This window comes from Protomyctophum bolini (genome assembly GCF_963924005.1).
Source record: "Protomyctophum bolini genome assembly, chromosome: 11".
Lineage (NCBI taxonomy): Eukaryota > Metazoa > Chordata > Actinopteri > Myctophiformes > Myctophidae > Protomyctophum > Protomyctophum bolini.
Genome location: NC_137872.1, coordinates 7,704,932 through 7,723,217, shown reverse-complemented (window position 1 = coordinate 7,723,217; position 18,286 = coordinate 7,704,932). Strand labels below are relative to the sequence as shown.

Here is an 18,286-nt window from a genome sequence, read left to right as displayed (position 1 = left end):
TTGAGTTTGTGCTTGAAATGTACTGTAATTCTGCAAACTGTTAATAAAGATTTCAATCAATCAATCAATACATGAGTTGTAAATGACGCTGTGTATAACTTCATTGTAAATTAGTAGGCGGGACTTCCTGAAAAACCAGTCGAGCTGGACCAATAGGAACGGAAGGACACTGGATGTGCTTCAGAGAGGTCACTCGCGGGCCAATGGGCGCCACGGGCAGGCCGTGCTGCGTCCAATGAGCGCTGGGGGCGGGCGCGCCGCGTCCAATGGGCGTTGAGGACGCGTCTAGGTGAGGTTGTTGAACACAAGGTGACGAACCGGTCTCATCGTCACTTTATCCACCGAACCGATCTGCTGCTGTGCTGTCACTGTACTGTCCATAAACCAGGTAGTTATCATTAAATAACTCTGAATGCTTGGCTTTCATTGGCAATGTGTCTCATGTATGAAGCTGTCATGCTGTTAATATTATTTGTGGCTTAATGATGTATTAATAATAACAATGAATGAATGGATGAATTAAGATCTGAACTGGTGTCGGCCATTCAATGAAACATGGATGTTTTATTCAATGACATTATTAAAAATAGTTTGTTTATTATCATGGATGTCATTCTATGACATGATGACACGCAGTGTTATTATAACATGGAGGTCTGACTCTGTAGAGACCTTGACACAGTCCGGAGAAAGAGAGAGAGAGAGAGAGGTTCACAGACAGGCTTATATATGCATGTTAGCCCAAATGTATGGGCTATATGCATGTGAGGTTTGGTTGTGGTGGGCCGCCGGTGGGTCCGGTTCGAGTCCCATGCAGCCTGCAGGGAAGAATGACAGCCAGCCCTGAAATGTCTGCTCGGGGCCTTGTCTGCAGCACCCGACGCAGGGTGTCTGCACTGTGGGTGTCCGCTCTGCAGCTCTGCAGCCTATCTGCCAGACACACACCCACCCCAACCCAACCCACCGGGTGGGAAGGCCGCCAGAGGTGCCTCAACATCGGGGTACTGCTCTGCCCTGGTCCCGGAGGGCTGGAGGACTCTGGACCGTTATTGTTGACCTTCAAGTTGCTTTTTTCTGCAGGACTCTACGTGACTGGAGGGGGGGGGGGTAGCTAGCTTAGCAACTTAGTTTAGCCTCCGTAGATTCTCTATGGGGAAACTACGGAGGTTAAGCTAAGGTTGCTACGCTTTCCCATAGATAGAGGGAAGCTCTAGGCTAAGATGCTAAGCGCCCTATAGGGAAACTACGAGAGGCTAGGCTAAGATGCTAAGCTCCATATAGGGAAGCTACGGGAAGCTAGGCAAAGATGCTAAGCTTCACCATAGGGAAGCTACGGGGAGGCTAGGCTAATGTTGCTAAGCTAACCAGCCAGCTGCAGCAAAACAACTGTCTGTGGAGACTTTATATTATTATTATCCCAGCAGTCTGCAGGCTCATTGTGGACTCTGTTGTTGAGACAGCACGGTGTCCCACACGCTACGGTAGCAGGTTGGTGACATTACAATAACAACCTTTACCAAGCAGTTATTTGATGTTTATTATTGGGACTTGAAAACAGAACGTTTAGCTGTGGGCTACTTTAATTCTAACATGCTAAAGTGTGTCCGTGTCCTCCAGGGCTTCTATGGCTTCTTTGAGGAGTAATTATATATAATATCAATAATTGATATTATTATTGATATTAATGATTCATTATTTTATTAATGTAATGTCTGTATTGGTGTCAATAAACGTGTAACAGTACAGAGTACAGACAGGGCTTATCTATTCCTGGTTCCAGACGGTCGATAGTTAATTGGATTAAACTCCCTGGGGTTATTTAATGCATTGACCTGGATGGACAACACGTACTGTTGACATTATTATTATACTGTTATTGTTATTAATATTATTCATTCAGTGACGTTTTTATTTACGGAAACGTGCATATTTAATTAATGAACAAATATTTACAATTTAGCAGACACAATTAATCAAGAGCGATTTACATTAAGCAAGAACAAAAAAGCATGGCAATACATCACACACATAAAGAGCATTTATCATGAAATGTGAACGTAACCGTGGAATATCTATATAATGAAACTATACATATAAACTATACATATAGGCCTATTGTGGTGCCATCAGCATCATGTGGTTTTGGCAAATTAATTTGGTTACATTTAATAACTCATTGTCAGTGTTTGGGCAAAGTTCTGAGTGGCTCTTTAATTAAGTTATTGTTTTTCTTGTTTTCTTTTAATATTCTGAGCCCCCATACTGTAATAACCTCTGGCGTGCACTTCGACCCGCACAGACAGACGTAAAGGGAACTGTGCATGCGTGGGTGTGTGTTATGAAACGTGTGGCTGGCCAGGAAAAGTACGTCTTGTTCCTCTCCCTGAGTGCAGGGTTGCTACTAAGCTGCTATAGGACACTGCTTTGACTCGGGTGTGGTTGAACCAAAGTTCTCAAGTCCAGACCCAAAAGTGAGATTATAGACATTTGCACGGCGACCTAAGCTAGTGAAAATGGCAGATCTACAAGCTCACGATCAGCTATTTTGTTTTATTTTTTTAAATTCATGGAATGTCTTTGATGCCTTTGTTTGTTTACTACTAGCTAGGACACTGCTTTAACTGACTAGCTAGGTCCTAGCTGCTAGGTAGGACACTGTTTTGAAAAGGACAGATCTACAAGGTCACAATGCGTAGCATCCGGACACATTATTTGCAAGCTTGTACTGTAGATCGTCTATTTTCAAATCTCCGAAATGTCTATATAGGGCTGAAGTGGTTCAAGACATGTATGTTCATAATGATGATCAAAACATACAAAGTAACTAAAGTTTTTAAATAATTGTAAAAGTACAATATTTGCCTCTGAGATGTAGTGGAGTAGAAGTAAAAGTATTTCAAATTTGACCTGTGTATGTCTGAGGTGGAGTGGGCCATGCGCGCGCCGCACACACACATGCTCGCACACCCTTCAGCAGTTGTAGTTTAGCCGTCACCTTGGATGTGTTGTGCACAAGGTCTGCAGACTACGTTCATTGCAGGCAGTATGTTGTGGATATGTTTTCATCCGGTGCTTCATCAGATGTTTTCTGAAACTCGAATATTTTTTTTACCCGGAGGAGTCGAGGAGAAACGAGTCCTTATGCACACCTACGGGGGACAGGAGCGTCGTATAAATGAACTGGAAGAGTAGGAAAAGACTGGAATCCCTCACACGGTCTTCACTTAAACCGCATTTTATTTAAGTAGCAGCGTTCGGGTCGGTCAGACCTTCATCCGGCATGTAGAAGTTGACCCAGAGGAGTCAGTGGACTGCTGGGTCTGCCCTCAGTGGTCGTTGTACCTCCCAAATAAATAAATCCACCAGTTATGTCCTCTTCACTAATGCTAGAAGCTCAGTTGGTAGCAAACCTTCTGTAGAGGAAGGACCTGGATTAAATGAATGGTTTCGGATTCGGCAGGTGTTTTTCTTTACGTGAAAATGTAATGTTTATCACTTACTGTAACTAAGGACTCATTTCATAATTTTCATTCAGGCTACCGTATGTTGACTACTATCCGCGTCATCACAACATCTTTAAGGCTTTAGAAAATGGTTCTTCTCACTAGACTGATCTAGTGGTCATTACTGGCTGTGGTTAATTAAATTAACTAGTTGTTTCTTTGAGGTTGACGGCAAATCTCTGCCTGGTTGAATTGATGTTTGGCTGCTTAAGAGAGAAATTATCACAATAGGAGGCTTACAGGGCAACAAGTGTGTTGCAGAACATGCACACGCACGCACACATACACACGCACAAACATACACACACACACACACACACACACACACACACACACACACACACTGGATAAAATAATCTGAAACGTTAAAATCATCATGTGTTCTGTCTTTTTTTTCTCTCTTTCAGGTTCCAGCCATGTACGCCTGCGCCAAGTTCATCACCTCTCCTGCTGTGGTACGTAGAGCTGTGACTGTTTAGAAATGTCATTATACAGTAAATGAGGTTCATCACCTCTCCTGCTGTCGTTTAAGCATTGTTATTCTTTAGGTATAGAAGAATAGCAGATCCGAGCATGTAGGTCTGCTATTTTTGAAAAATCGCGAAAATGTTGCACAAATCTTTGAATGTATATTCTTTCAGAGTGAACGTTTTTAACTAAAATATTTGCTTCTGGGGGGGGGGGGGTCCCTGGAACAACATATTTTCACATGGGGGTCCGTGGCAAAATACAGATAATTCTGGGGGTCCATAGTTTGAGAACCACTGACATAGAAACATGGGGTTTTCAGTAAACTGTAAACCTTTTCAGGGGATGCTGTCTAATGTCAGTGGTAATATTATTATTATTATTAAATAAGCACAATTAATAAAGTAAAATAAACACCTCACCAATTCAGACACCTACGCAATCTCATTTCTAAGAGGGTGTTCACACAGAGACGATCCACAGTCAAACCGCATAACTTTTTTTATCGTTTAGCCCTTTCATCCACACACTGCCGACCAAAACGTTGAATGAATCTGTTCATTTTTTAAACCGGGTCCCAGAGTGGATAAATATGAAACCGCAACTTTTGCGCCACTGTGTGGACGTCCGAATCCACATATGTCCTGAACCGATGACACAATTCAGGGCCGGTGACCGTTTTGGTTGTTGTAGTGTAGACCGACTCAGTGATCTCTTTTGAAATGTCTCTGTCTAAAACGGGGTATACATTTGAGCAAGAACGGCTGCTAATCCGGCGCGTTGCAGGTTCGACTCCCGATCCCGACGGCCTTCGCTGCGCGTCACTCCCCGTCTCCTGTCAGCTTACTGTACTGTATCACTCCCTGTGTCTCCTGTCAGCTTACTGTACTCTATCACTCCCCGTCTCTTGTCAGCTTACTGTACTCTATCACTCCCCGTCTCCTGTCAGCTTACTGTACAGGCCGAAAAGACCACAAAAATATATAAAAAAAAAATAACATTAGGGATAAACATTTAGCAATTCTTATTTTTTAAACATACTTGGGAGTTGTGTGTGTCTTTGCATACATCTGTGTGCCCCACTGTGCATGTGTTCATACTCTGGGTGTGTGTGTGTGTGTGTGTGTCTGTGTCTGTGCGTGTGTGTGTGTGTGTGTGTGTGTGTGTGTGTGTGTGTGTGTAGCTCCGTGCGGGGTCCAGAGTCCTCGCCCGGCCAGTCTCCGTGTCCGTCTTCAACAGACCTGAAACCACAGTGGAGTCGCAGGTTAGTGTCTTGTCTGTCTGTCTGTCTGTCTGTCTGTCTGTCTGTGTGGAGAGACAGACATGTTAGTGTCTGTCTTAGGGATGTCAGTAACGGATAGTTTCCCAGCCGGTTAGCCGATAGGATTAACCGGGTCATTAACGGATAGTGGTTGATTTATTTTCTTTTTTTTAATAGGCTACCCCAAATGTAATATGCATGTATAGGCTACATAATTAAAGTTGGTAGACGAATGGTATACATTTATTTATGCTCCTTTTTAAAAGACAAACTAAAAAGCAACATTTAACAATATAAATAAATTGTTGTAGGCTTAATCATCAATAAACAACGCATCGCATCTGCGAGTCTACAGTACAGAGGTCCGCCGGTTCTAGTCCAAAACATAAATAAATCCAGTCCAGATCTGAGCAACCTATACCTATAAAGCCACTGGACGCATGGGCTAAGCCTTTTTTTATTATTAAGGAAGATCAGCATGCATGTCACCGTGTTCTGTTTGTTGACTTTTCGCTGACGAGAAAACCCTCAAACATCGATAGCACATGGCTAACTTGATAGCCGTAACTAAGCCGTGCCAGTGTGGGGACTCGAGGAGACGGATAGGAGGAGGAGGTTGAGGAGGAAGCGACAGCGGCTGTAAACGTTCTCCCTCCAGGCCAAATGGCCAATAATGGATTTAATAATGTAGGTCTCTGCATTGATACGGTCGACATGTGTTAATCTCGTCTCGCTGTCAGCCTGTCACTCGCTTACATTTTGACTACCGCAACGCTACCGTTGTAGGCTTGTCGCCAACTAGCCATTGAAATACAACAGAGAACGGGGACATTGAGGGGGCAGAAAACAGAGCCAGAGCGCTGTTCATGCAGCCTGGAGTGTGACAAGCTGGGCGGCGCAAATAAGAGCAATTTTAGGCATGTGTGCAACATGACAACTGTTTTAAAGTATTGTACAGTGACAACTACAGTCTCTGTAATGTTTATGTTGTACTATTACTAAAAACGATCTAAAATAAAGGGATTTAAGATCAGAACACGCATTTATTATTATGCAAATTAACCGTTAAAGCTGATAATAATATCCGGATGTTTCTTAACGGTCGGCTAACCGGTTAGTCGGTTAACCCCTGACATCCCTAGTCTGTCTGTCTACCCCTACCCGGGGTTGAACAAGTCTATACCCCTACCCGGGGTAGAACAAGTCTATGTGACTTGTTCTTTTGCCCTTTTTCCCCGAATAAATATTATATTTTTTTGATATTCAGCTATAGTGTAGATTTGACACAAGCATTAAATTCCCATTGACAATGGGTGGATATTTTACATCATATAGACCTACGCAAATAATTTTATTTTTTCATTGACAATGAATGGATGACGTACGATGACAACGGCGCCCTCACTTCACACGCGTGTGATTTTTTACGTTTACATGGTAATGAGAATGTATTGCTTATTTTACTAACCAAGAATACGGGTCAAGTTATTGTGGAACATAGGCCTGCTAGTTGGTTATTTCTGATGTGAAATGGCACATGGGATGCCCAAAAATGACCACCCCAAAATCGGTGCACACTAGGGCATTAACCAAAAAAAAATGTATTCGGGTAGTCTACTAGCAAAACGGTAGTCGACACAAATCGAGTATTCGCTAATATTATTTTGAAGACATGCAGCTGTGAGCTCTGCTGTTTTGTTGGTAGTTCTCCGACTTAAGTACACATCCATTCCTGGCTGATCTTTTTCATATCATATAGCCTACAAGCCTACTGTACGTGGGTTTTGCCGTGGGTGGTGGCAGCATTCAAGACAGATTTTCTTAAAAAAAAAATTATCCCACGATTTTGTAACCCAATTTTCTTTTCACCCAGTGCCAATTATCTAATGTAATCCTGGGCGCTACACTTCCTCTGCCAACCTGGGGGGGCAGCGGACTGACTCATGCCTCCTTCTATGCATGAGGAGTCCAAGCTGCTTCTTTTCACCTGACAGAGGGGAATTTCCCCGGCCGGACGTAGCGCGTGGAAGGGACACGTTATTCCGACCAGTTCCTTTCCCCTCCATCAGGCGCCCCGGCTGGCCAGGGGGAGGTAGTTTTAGAGACCAGGATTTTCAAGACAGATTTTCGTTGGGAAAAGCATATGCCTCATAGGCTCATATATGCAGGGCTGCACATAAGTGGTGCGCCTGTGCGCATGCGCCGTCAAAATTCATAATGCGCTGTCAATCAAGCCCCGGGAAGCGCTTCTGCTGGGGCCGCACAGAATGATTATCATGTCCAGAATACTAGTAAATTCTGTGGTGAGAGCATTTCCCACTGACTGCCACTCAAAGTAGCTACTACTCACAGCACGTCATGCACAAGTGCACTGGCCATTGTGGCTAATCACAGCGCGTCCTTAGTCAAACGAGGGAGGATCCACTCTATGGGGAGGATTCCATGCTGCTCACTGCTTGTTTTCCGGGTGCTGGAGCAAGTTGCTCGTGTGCGATGCAACTTGCTCGTGTGCGATGCCGTCTCTCACGGACTGGCACTGCTGCACAATATGAAGCTTATCAACATGGCAACAGCGTGTCCCGACATACTGTCCCTTATTATCGTAAAGTCGGGTAGTGTACACTGTTTATTTTGCACCGAGGAGCCATGTGTCTGACTGTCTGACTCTGTGTTGACTGTGTACGTCGCCTCGGCTAAAAACAAGAGGGAAGCCTGACGTATGCTTCGCCGTACGACGTGTCGTATGTTAACACATTTAGTACCGGAACTGCATCAAAATAAAGGCGCTGCTTGCGCCAGAGTAATCGCCAGAGTAGTGATCGCTTCTATTTTGAAAGCCATGAACCGGAAATACTTTCTTAAAAAAGTTGACTGACAAAGTGCCATCACAATCTCCGATCATCTTAATATATTTATATACGCTCCAAAAAGAGTTCATATTTTGCGGGAGAGACGGATGAGGAGCAGAAACGCAGCGCCAGCATATCGATCCATTCATCACCACGGAGAGCGCCCTGGATGAGGAGATACGAGTCATTCTTTCCGCCGCGCTAACATGGGAGTCAATGACAAGCTAATAGTTTCACAGAGCGTTAGCATACGGCAAGCGAAAAGCGAAATGCCAAAAAAAACAACGTCTAAGGCACCTCTCGGTTCCAATCCTTATGACGTTTCAGGACGTATTATGTACAAAATGTGTTAAACAAATAGGCAATAGCTGATCTGCAAGCTCACAACGTGTCGCCTCCGCAACACGTTGTGAGCTAGTAGATGGGCTATTTAAATAAAGAAAAGTATCTAAATATTGGTTTGATGCTCATATTATCCTTAGGAAGTATTAAGAAGTTTGCATTAGAATATGCACATAGGGCTGGAATACACATGCAGCCCTGTATATATGCTCAATGGGTACAACTACAGTGTGTAAATACTTTTACTATTGGTGTGTTTATTACTGTATTCTGTTCAACAAGTTAGATTGGAGACGTGTCGTCCGGTACAGTAAAGTATAGTAGGAGTTCCTCCTCAGTTCTGCCCAATATTATCCACAGTTTGGTGACAGTCGCACTACAGTAGCTCTTGCTGTGATTTCACGTTTCTTTTTCTTCATCTTTCATCATGCTTATCCAACAAAAGTGCAGGCGTGCGGCATTATTAAAAACAAACAGCTATGCCGCGTGATCATAGTTCTAATAGTCGCGATGGAGTGAAGACAGTTGATGATCTGTTCTGATTCATAGCCTGCTAGCTAGCAAGCCTAGTATGTAATTATAACCTCCTAGGTTGTAGCTCCTTCTAAAGCTGTGGACCAGAGCTAGTCATAACCATTATAAAGACCAAATGAACTGTGGTTGTAACTTTTAGGGTTGTGTGAATTATTGAATGAAAAACATCGCATCGCACTGTCCCCCCTGGATTTACATCATGTTTTCACATATTATTGTCTACAGGTAGGACCCCAAGATATGTAAAAAATATGCTGTAATGTGAATCAGCAGGCTTTTAAAAGCTCCAATGCCTTGTCCTGACCTATTAATACTGTAATATGCCTACAAACAAAATTACCGCTTAATCACAGGAAATGCATTTTGATACCATGTTTTACCCACTTTATATTCATAAACCAGAACCTAAGGATGTTTTTCCAGGTAGGCGGCATAGGCCTAATATCTCTATGCCTCAAAACATCTGGAATGACAAGATATTGTTCTATAAGTCTTCTATGGTAGGTGGTAATACTACCAATCAGCAGCTTATTCTCTGTTTCAGATATTTATTAACTTTTTTGAGCACTGTGTGGTGTGGGGAACTAACTGACTGGGGCCAAATTGGTTTCCATAAGGCCATGCAAAATAATACTTTGGTCTCCGATTGGCTGTCATTTTTGGGCTGAGTAGGTAGGGATTTATTTTAATTTAATCTTTTCGTGGGAAGGATCCCCTACGGCAATGATGGATAGGCTTCTTTTTTTAATAACTTAAATATTTGCCTGAGTATAGCTAGCTAGTGCTACAGGTTAAACATTGCATGCTGAGTGAAGTGAACCGTTCCGACACAGATGGGCGGCGGCCTATGCCATGTCAAGTATATGTATAAGGGTTGGGCTTAATTCTTATAATATAAGGTGACGGTCCCTCAGATGAACTCATGAACAGTCACCTCTCTCTGTCTCTGTCTCAGTACTTTCAGGTCGCATTCTCACCAGAGAGCTTTGCTGCGATTAAAACTAATCCTGCTGCGCATTTTCAGAAAGTGCGCTTCGTTTGGCAGGTGTGAAGGCTCTTTCGAATCCTAATGCGCAACAAAGAACCACATTTTACTCCGAGCAAAAACGGGGGTTTTGCTTCGCTTCCAATCGCGCTTGACTACGATTCGGTGCAGGTGTGAATGCAATCCGCAGCAAATACAGGAAATGAAGCAAACATATGTGGCGGGTGAGGAGCTGAACGCAGTTGGAGACGGAGAAGGCATATTTTACGCAGCGCAAAGATGTCCCGTTACCGTGGATAGACGTGGTCGAATGAGGAGAGTGTGAAGGCAAACCGTAGCCAATTAAATATGCAAGAATCCCATTTCTCCGCCCATACGTATTCGAGTCTACCGAAGTATTAGGTGAGAATGTGACCTTAGTATACTCTGTCTATGTCTAAGGCTCTGGGCTATTCTCCCTGAAAATACACAAGACTGATATAATATAGTCCTATGTTATATCTCTATAGGCGTTGCTTCCTGTGGTGCTGAGCCGTTCCCTGCAGACCAGCGCCCCCTGCAGGGACATCGACACGGCGGCCAAGTTCATCGGCGCCGGCGCCGCCACAGTGGGCGTGGCCGGCTCTGGAGCCGGCATCGGAACGGTGTTCGGAAGTCTCATCATCGGCTACGCCAGGTACGGACGCACACACCACATGCACACAAACACACACACACACACACACACACACCGAACACCACACACACACACAAAATAAATAATAAAACATAACACCGGCATCTCGTTTTTAGCAGGGAAAGACACTAACAATTGTGACTCTTTTTCATACAGTGACAGTCATAGTGGCAAGACTAACTGTTCAGGAGAGGAGTAACTGTTTTTATTTTTATGCTAAATGAGTTAATGGCACAGGCAGACTCTTCACATACTAGACTAGAGCATGTCTGAAATAAGTGTCAGAGCTGAAATCGACATGTAAATATGAAATAAAGGCTTAACCCATTTTGGGGGCGGGAACCCCTTTTAGTGTTTTAAACATTATGTTATAATTTAGAGCTTGTAGGTCTGCTATTTTTGAAAAATCGTCAAAATATTTATTTCAGAAAACTGGAGGATTTAGAAGATTTATTTTTTTCAGGCCCAAATGGGTTAACCATGTAGCTAGGTGTAATGTTAGAGTCCACAGAAGACACGTAAATATGAAATAAATGCTTAAACATGTAGCTAGGTGTAATGTTAGAGACCACAGAAGACATGTAAATATTAAATAAATGCTTAAACATGTAGCTAGGTGTAATGTTAGAGTCCACAGAAGTGAACCTTTCAAGCCTGTTTTCTCAACTCGCTGTTTCTCTGCAAGACATTACTCTCTGCAAGACATTACTCTATAAGCCATATCTCCAAAACTGGTGGGTCAAACTGAACAACCAATATGTCAATTTGAAGTTTTGATTCCCTGCAAAAATTCCCTACAAAAATTCAATGACTTAGCCTCGTCATAATTTAGTCCGGGAAACTCTGGTTCATCAAACTGTTAACTAAAGATCACGTTTCAATTCTCTGATTTAAGAAACTGAATGCATTTCCCTGCAGTTTGAACGAAACCAACAGCCTCTGAAACTGGGGTTTCCAACTTGACCGACACGTGAAAGCGAGGAGCCAGCAGTAGTTTACTGTTTTCCATATCATTGCTGTCGGGAGGAAACCTCATAACTCCATATTTGAGGTTTTTCATTTTTTGGCATAAATCAGTGCTATTGAACACCCTTTACGTCTGCGTGCGTGTTGTTTCAAAAATATTGAACCAATGAAAAGTAGTAAAAAGTGCTTTGGACAAAACCTCTTAACTCCACTGGACCCTAAAAATGTCTGCTAAAGCAGCTAACTCCACCACCTCCCCTCTCATGGAAGTAATTGACAATATATATAAGTTACAACATCAACTTTGATGAGGCTGTATTGCTTTGTTTTAAAAAATATATAAATAAATAATGTTTTTATAAAAAAAAATATTTTTCATTTTCTGAAAAAGATTTTGTAGTTCTGAGGTTTCCTCCCGACAGCAGAGATATAGCACTTCAACCTGTTGTGTTGTATAGCAACTTTTATATAAGCTAAAGTCATGCCCTTTAACCCATTCTGGGCGGGAACCGCTTTTGGTGTTTGAAGCATTATGTTATAAAATGGTAAATGGTGCATTTATATAGTGCCCTATATCCAAGGCGCTTTACATAGATTGTGCATTACATTCACCCATTCACACACCTTTACATAGATTGTGCATTACATTCACCCATTCACACACATTCATACACCGGTGGCGGCGGAAACCATGCAAGGCACAAACCAGCACATCAGGAGCGATTAGGGGTTCAGAGTCTTGCTCAACGACACTTCGACACTAACTCTGGGGGAACCCGGGTTCCAACTGGCAACCTTGGCGGTTACCATCCGGAAGCTCTACCCCTGAGCCACCGCTGTTATACTTTAGCTATTGAAAAATAGCTGCGCTACGAGCTTGTAGGTCTGCTATTTTTGAAAGATCGTGAAAATGTGCCTGTAATGGTGGTATTTGACCCCCTGTGCCAACCAAACGCCCACACTCTCTTTCTCTCTCTCTCTCTCTCTCTGTGTGTCTTATGTCTCTCGCCCCATGCAGGAACCCGTCCCTCAAGCAGCAGCTGTTTTCCTATGCCATCTTGGGCTTTGCTCTGTCGGAGGCCATGGGACTGTTCTGTCTGATGGTGGCCTTCCTCATCCTGTTCGCCATGTAGAGCCTCCTCCACAATGGGACTCCTCCGCCACCTCCTCCACCTTTCATCTTCTACTCCACCTTCTGTCTGACTCTCTAGCCCAACTCCAACAGCCCCAGAATCTCGGCCACTCGCTCCCTCACTCAACACTTTCGACGGTCACCGCCCGGTCACATGACCGTCTTGTGGACTTCACACAACTCTTACATGGAAGTCTTTAAATACGTCTGGATTGAACTTCACGTTCGGACACTGACGTTATGCGATTGTCTATATACACGATTGTCACTTATTTCGGCAGGTCACCAATGTCAACGTAACAGCGCCACCATACTGGAGTGTGTGAGCGAGAGGCAGAGGTTTTGAGCTTCTGTCTCTCTGGAGAGACGAGAGAGAGAGAGAGGGGGGTCTTCAGAACGGTGGGACTGTCAACCAGGCCATTCCAATCTTCAACCTTAACAGAACACAGTACGTTCTCTAATGTAAGTTCCTATCTGCTTTATTTTGTTCCGTTTTTTTTCTTGTTTTTGTCCGTCAAGTTTTATGTTTAAGAGAATAAGAGAAACCTCCCTTTTCAGTTTTCTGTCTGAAATAATAAACGGTTGGATAACTAAATCTAAACAACACCTTGTCTTGGTTTGTTACTGTGGTGTGATCTAAAAATTGTTACTTTTAACGGGTGGATCCCGGCATGAATAGTATAACACCAGGTCTAAATGGGCTAAAAGGAGGCCTCAGGTCTTCAAATGAAGTGTGGAAAGCTGAAGGTTTTCACCCCAAGGTCTCTACAGAATGACCTGGCTTATTAATATTAATGCTGACAATCTCCCAGAACAGAGCCATGCCACCAAACATGAATGTTTGAATATTGTAATTAAATTTCTATATTATATAAAATGTCTGTATTACATTTTTACCACTAATACCAGTCTGAAGACCAGACTGAATTTTAAGTAATAAGACTTTAAATTAGCTTGTTGTAGTGTGGTAGGCTACTTTTCCTCCAGGAAATGACTCTGTACTGCTTTGAAAACTTTATAAATCCAGTTTCTAAATTCATTAAATGTTCTGATGCAAATGGACCTCAATGTAAAGACTTTAATAATGCTTTTCTGGGTTTTATCCTCTTAGCAGAGCTTGTGTTGAACTGTGCTTTCTTCAAACTGTTAATGACATTGTCACCTTTAAGCCAACACTTCCCTCTAGTGGTTATTCAGAGTAATTACAGCCTTACGCGTTTCAGATGTCTACAATAAATACGGTAGTAATACTACACAGTACAGCTGCAAATATGTTTGTTTTCTTTAACCAGGCAGAACAAATAATGTAATTATTTAACAATCTAATGAATAGGCCTAGTTTATTAGAGAACTAGTTAATTCATATAATAAATAATACTAGACTATGTGTTTATTTTCTTAAATAAATATTTAAAATGTATTAAGTTTAAAACGAGTAATACACTGTCTGGATGTGATCTTGAATGAGATTAAAAACTGAGTGCTTCTGTAATCAAAACCACCTGTGTTTGGAGGCCGACACAGCAATGGGAATCAAATTTGAAAATGTTCAAATTCTTTTGGCATCCATTGTTAGGTATGCCCATATGGTTACCATCATTTTTGAGGATTTGAAAAAAATGACGAAATGACAAAAACGATGGGTTATAGCCCATGTTTTTTGAAATTTTGGAAAAAAAAGTTATCCTCGTTTCTCATCATTTTGGAAAATGGGCTATAGCCCATATCGTACGGCATACTATAGCGCGCCGTTTTTCATCATTTTTGAGGATTTGAAAAAAATCACGAAATGACAAAAACGATGGGTTATAGCCCATGTTTTTTGAAATTTTGAAAAACAAAGTTAGCCTCGTTTCTCATTATTTTGGACCATGGGCTATAGCCCATGTCGTACGGCATACTATAGCGCGCCGTTTTTCATCATTTTTCATGATTTGACAAAAATGAAAAAAACGATGGGTTATAGCCCATGTTTTTTGAAATTTTGGAAAAAAAAGTTAGCCTCGTTTCTCATTTTGGACCATGGTCTATAGCCCATATCGTACGGCATACTATAGCGCGCCGTTTTTCATCATTTTTGATTTTTTGACAAAAATGAAAATTGCGGGAAATTGCGGAATTTGACAAAAATGAAAAAATGAAAATTGCGGAAATTGCGGAAATTGGAAATTGGAAAAAAAAAAAAACGATGGGTTATAGCCCATGTTTTTTGAAATTTTGAAAAAAAAAGTTAGCCTCGTTTCTCATCATTTTGGACCATGGGCTATAGCCCATATCGTACGACATACTATAGCGCGCAGTTTTTCATCATTTTTGATGATTTGACAAAAATGAATAAAAGGAAAAAAACGATGGGTAATAGCCCATGTTTTTTGAAATTTTGAAAAAATTAGTTAGCCTCGTTTCTCATCATTTTGGACCATGGGCTATAGCCCATATCGTACGGCATACTATAGCGCGCCGTTTTTCATTATTTTTGATGATTTGACAAAATGAAAAAATAAAAAAAACGATGGGTTATAGCCCATGTTTTTTGAAATTTTGAAAAAAAAGTTAGCCTCGTTTCTCATCATTTTGGACCATGGGCTATAGCCCATATCGTACGGCATACTATAGCGCGCCGTTTTTCATCATTTTTGATGATTTGACAAAAATGAAAAAAAACGATGGGTTATAGCCCATGTTTTTTGAAATTTTGAAAAAAAAAGTTAGCCTCGTTTCTCATCATTTTGGACCATGGGCTATAGCCCATATTGTACGGCATACTATAGCGCGCCGTTTTTCATCATTTTTGATGATTTGACAAAAATGGAAAATTGGAAATTGCGGAAATTGTGGAATTTGACAAAAATAAAAAAAAACGATGGGTTATAGCCCATGTTTTTTGAAATTTTGGAAAAAAAAGTTAGCCTCGTTTCTCATTTTGGACCATGGGCTATAGCCCATATCGTACGGCATACTATAGCGCGCCGTTTTTCATCATTTTTGATTTTTTGACAAAAATGAAAATTGCGGGAAATTGCGGAATTTGACAAAAATGAAAAAATGAAAATTGCGGAAATTGCGGAAATTGGAAATTGGAAAAAAAAAAAAAACGATGGGTTATAGCCCATGTTTTTTGAAATTTTGAAAAAAAAAGTTAGCCTCGTTTCTCATCATTTTGGACCATGGGCTATAGCCCATATCGTACGGCATACTATAGCGCGCCGTTTTTCATCATTTTTGATGATTTGACAAAAATGAAAAAAAGGAAATAAACGATGGGTTATAGCCCATGTTTTTTGAAATTTTGAAAAAAAAAGTTAGCCTCGTTTCTCATCATTTTGGACCATGGGCTATAGCCCATATCGTACGGCATACTATAGCGCGCCGTTTTTCATCATTTTTGATGATTTGACAAAAATTAAAAAATGAGAAAAACTATGGGTTATAGCCCATGTTTTTTGAAATTTTGGAAAAAAAAATTAGCCTCGTTTCTCATAATTTTGGACCATGGGCTATAGCCCATATCGTACGGCATACTATAGCGCGCCGTTTTTCATCATTTTTGATGATTTGACAAAAATGAAAAAAAGGAAATAAACGATGGGTTATAGCCCATGTTTTTTGAAATTTTGAAAAAAAAAGTTAGCCTCGTTTCTCATCATTTTGGACCATGGGCTATAGCCCATATCGTACGGCATACTATAGCGCGCCGTTTTTCATCATTTTTGATGATTTGACAAAAATTAAAAAATGAGAAAAACTATGGGTTATAGCCCATGTTTTTTGAAATTTTGGAAAAAAAAATTAGCCTCGTTTCTCATCATTTTGGACCATGGGCTATAGCCCATATCGTACGACATATTATAGCGCGCAGTTTTTCATCATTTTTGATGATTTGACAAAAATGAAAAAAAGGAAAAAAACGATGGGTTATAGCCCATGTTTTTTGAAATTAAAAAAAAAAAAGTTAGCCTCGTTTCTCATAATTTTGGACCATGGGCTATAGCCCATATCGTACGACATACTATAGCGCGCCGTTTTTCATTATTTTTGATGATTTGACAAAAATGAAAAAATAAAAAAAACGATGGGTTATAGCCCATGTTTTTTGAAATTTTGAAAAAAAGAGTTGGCCTCGTTTCTCATCATTTTGGACCATGGGCTATAGCCCATATCGTACGGCATACTATAGCGCGCCGTTTTTCATCATTTTTGATGATTTGACAAAAATGAAAAAAAGGAAATAAACGATGGGTTATAGCCCATGTTTTTTGAAATTTTGAAAAAAAAAGTTAGCCTCGTTTCTCATCATTTTGGACCATGGGCTATAGCCCATATCGTACGGCATACTATAGCGCGCCGTTTTTCATCATTTTTGATGATTTGACAAAAATGAAAAAATGAGAAACTATGGGTTATAGCCCATGTTTTTTGAAATTTTGAAAAAAAAAGTTAGCCTCGTTTCTCATCATTTTGGATCATGGGCTATAGCCCATATCGTACGGCATACTATAGCGCGCCGTTTTTCATCATTTTTGATGATTTGACAAAAATGAAAAAAAGGAAATAAACGATGGGTTATAGCCCATGTTTTTTGAAATTTTGAAAAAAAAAGTTAGCCTCGTTTCTCATCATTTTGGACCATGGGCTATAGCCCATATCGTACGGCATACTATAGCGCGCCGTTTTTCGTCATTTTTGATGATTTGACAAAAATGAAAAAAAGGAAATAAACGATGGGTTATAGCCCATGTTTTTTGAAATTTTGAAAAAAAAAGTTAGCCTCGTTTCTCATCATTTTGGACCATGGGCTATAGCCCATATCGTACGGCATACTATAGCGCGCCGTTTTTCATCATTTTTGATGATTTGACAAAAATTAAAAAATGAGAAAAACTATGGGTTATAGCCCATGTTTTTTGAAATTTTGGAAAAAAAAATTAGCCTCGTTTCTCATCATTTTGGACCATGGGCTATAGCCCATATCGTACGACATATTATAGCGCGCAGTTTTTCATCATTTTTGATGATTTGACAAAAATGAAAAAAAGGAAAAAAACGATGGGTTATAGCCCATGTTTTTTGAAATTTTGAAAAAAAAAGTTAGCCTCGTTTCTCATAATTTTGGACCATGGGCTATAGCCCATATCGTACGACATACTATAGCGCGCCGTTTTTCATTATTTTTGATGATTTGACAAAAATGAAAAAATAAAAAAAACGATGGGTTATAGCCCATGTTTTTTGAAATTTTGAAAAAAAGAGTTAGCCTCGTTTCTCATCATTTTGGACCATGGGCTATAGCCCATATCGTACGGCATACTATAGCGCGCCGTTTTTCATCATTTTTGATGATTTGACAAAAATGAAAAAAAGGAAATAAACGATGGGTTATAGCCCATGTTTTTTGAAATTTTGAAAAAAAAAGTTAGCCTCGTTTCTCATCATTTTGGACCATGGGCTATAGCCCATATCGTACGGCATACTATAGCGCGCCGTTTTTCATCATTTTTGATGATTTGACAAAAATGAAAAAATGAGAAACTATGGGTTATAGCCCATGTTTTTTGAAATTTTGAAAAAAA

At 40.8% G+C, this 18,286-nt stretch overlaps 1 protein-coding gene across 2 annotated transcripts; it reads left to right on the top strand.

The window, feature by feature from the left end:
* The first annotated feature begins 295 nt into the window (after positions 1-295).
* On the top strand, positions 296-13,320 carry LOC308324617 (ATP synthase F(0) complex subunit C3, mitochondrial-like). 2 transcript variants are annotated; one of them, XM_080776766.1, is made up of 5 exons: positions 296-388; positions 3,911-3,958; positions 5,155-5,235; positions 10,452-10,618; positions 12,603-13,320. In XM_080776766.1, exons 2-5 carry the CDS (start codon positions 3,920-3,922, stop codon positions 12,715-12,717), a joined length of 402 nt encoding a protein of 133 aa, XP_080632892.1. In that variant the 5' UTR covers positions 296-388; positions 3,911-3,919; the 3' UTR covers positions 12,718-13,320. The 2 variants fall into 2 exon arrangements, with proteins under 2 accessions (XP_080632892.1, XP_080632893.1); XM_080776767.1 differs by lacking the exon at positions 296-388 and adding an exon at positions 1,404-1,488.
* The last annotated feature ends 4,966 nt before the right edge of the window (positions 13,321-18,286 follow it).

Bases quoted from the DNA above. Each gene is read 5' to 3' on its own strand.
- LOC308324617 (XM_080776766.1), top strand. From the start codon at position 3,920: ATGTACGCCTGCGCCAAGTTCATCACCTCTCCTGCTGTG. The intron at 3,959-5,154 runs GTACGTAGAGCT...GTGTGTGTGTAG, and splicing joins TCATCACCTCTCCTGCTGTG to CTCCGTGCGGGGTCCAGAGT. The intron at 10,619-12,602 runs GTACGGACGCAC...CGCCCCATGCAG, and splicing joins CTCATCATCGGCTACGCCAG to GAACCCGTCCCTCAAGCAGC.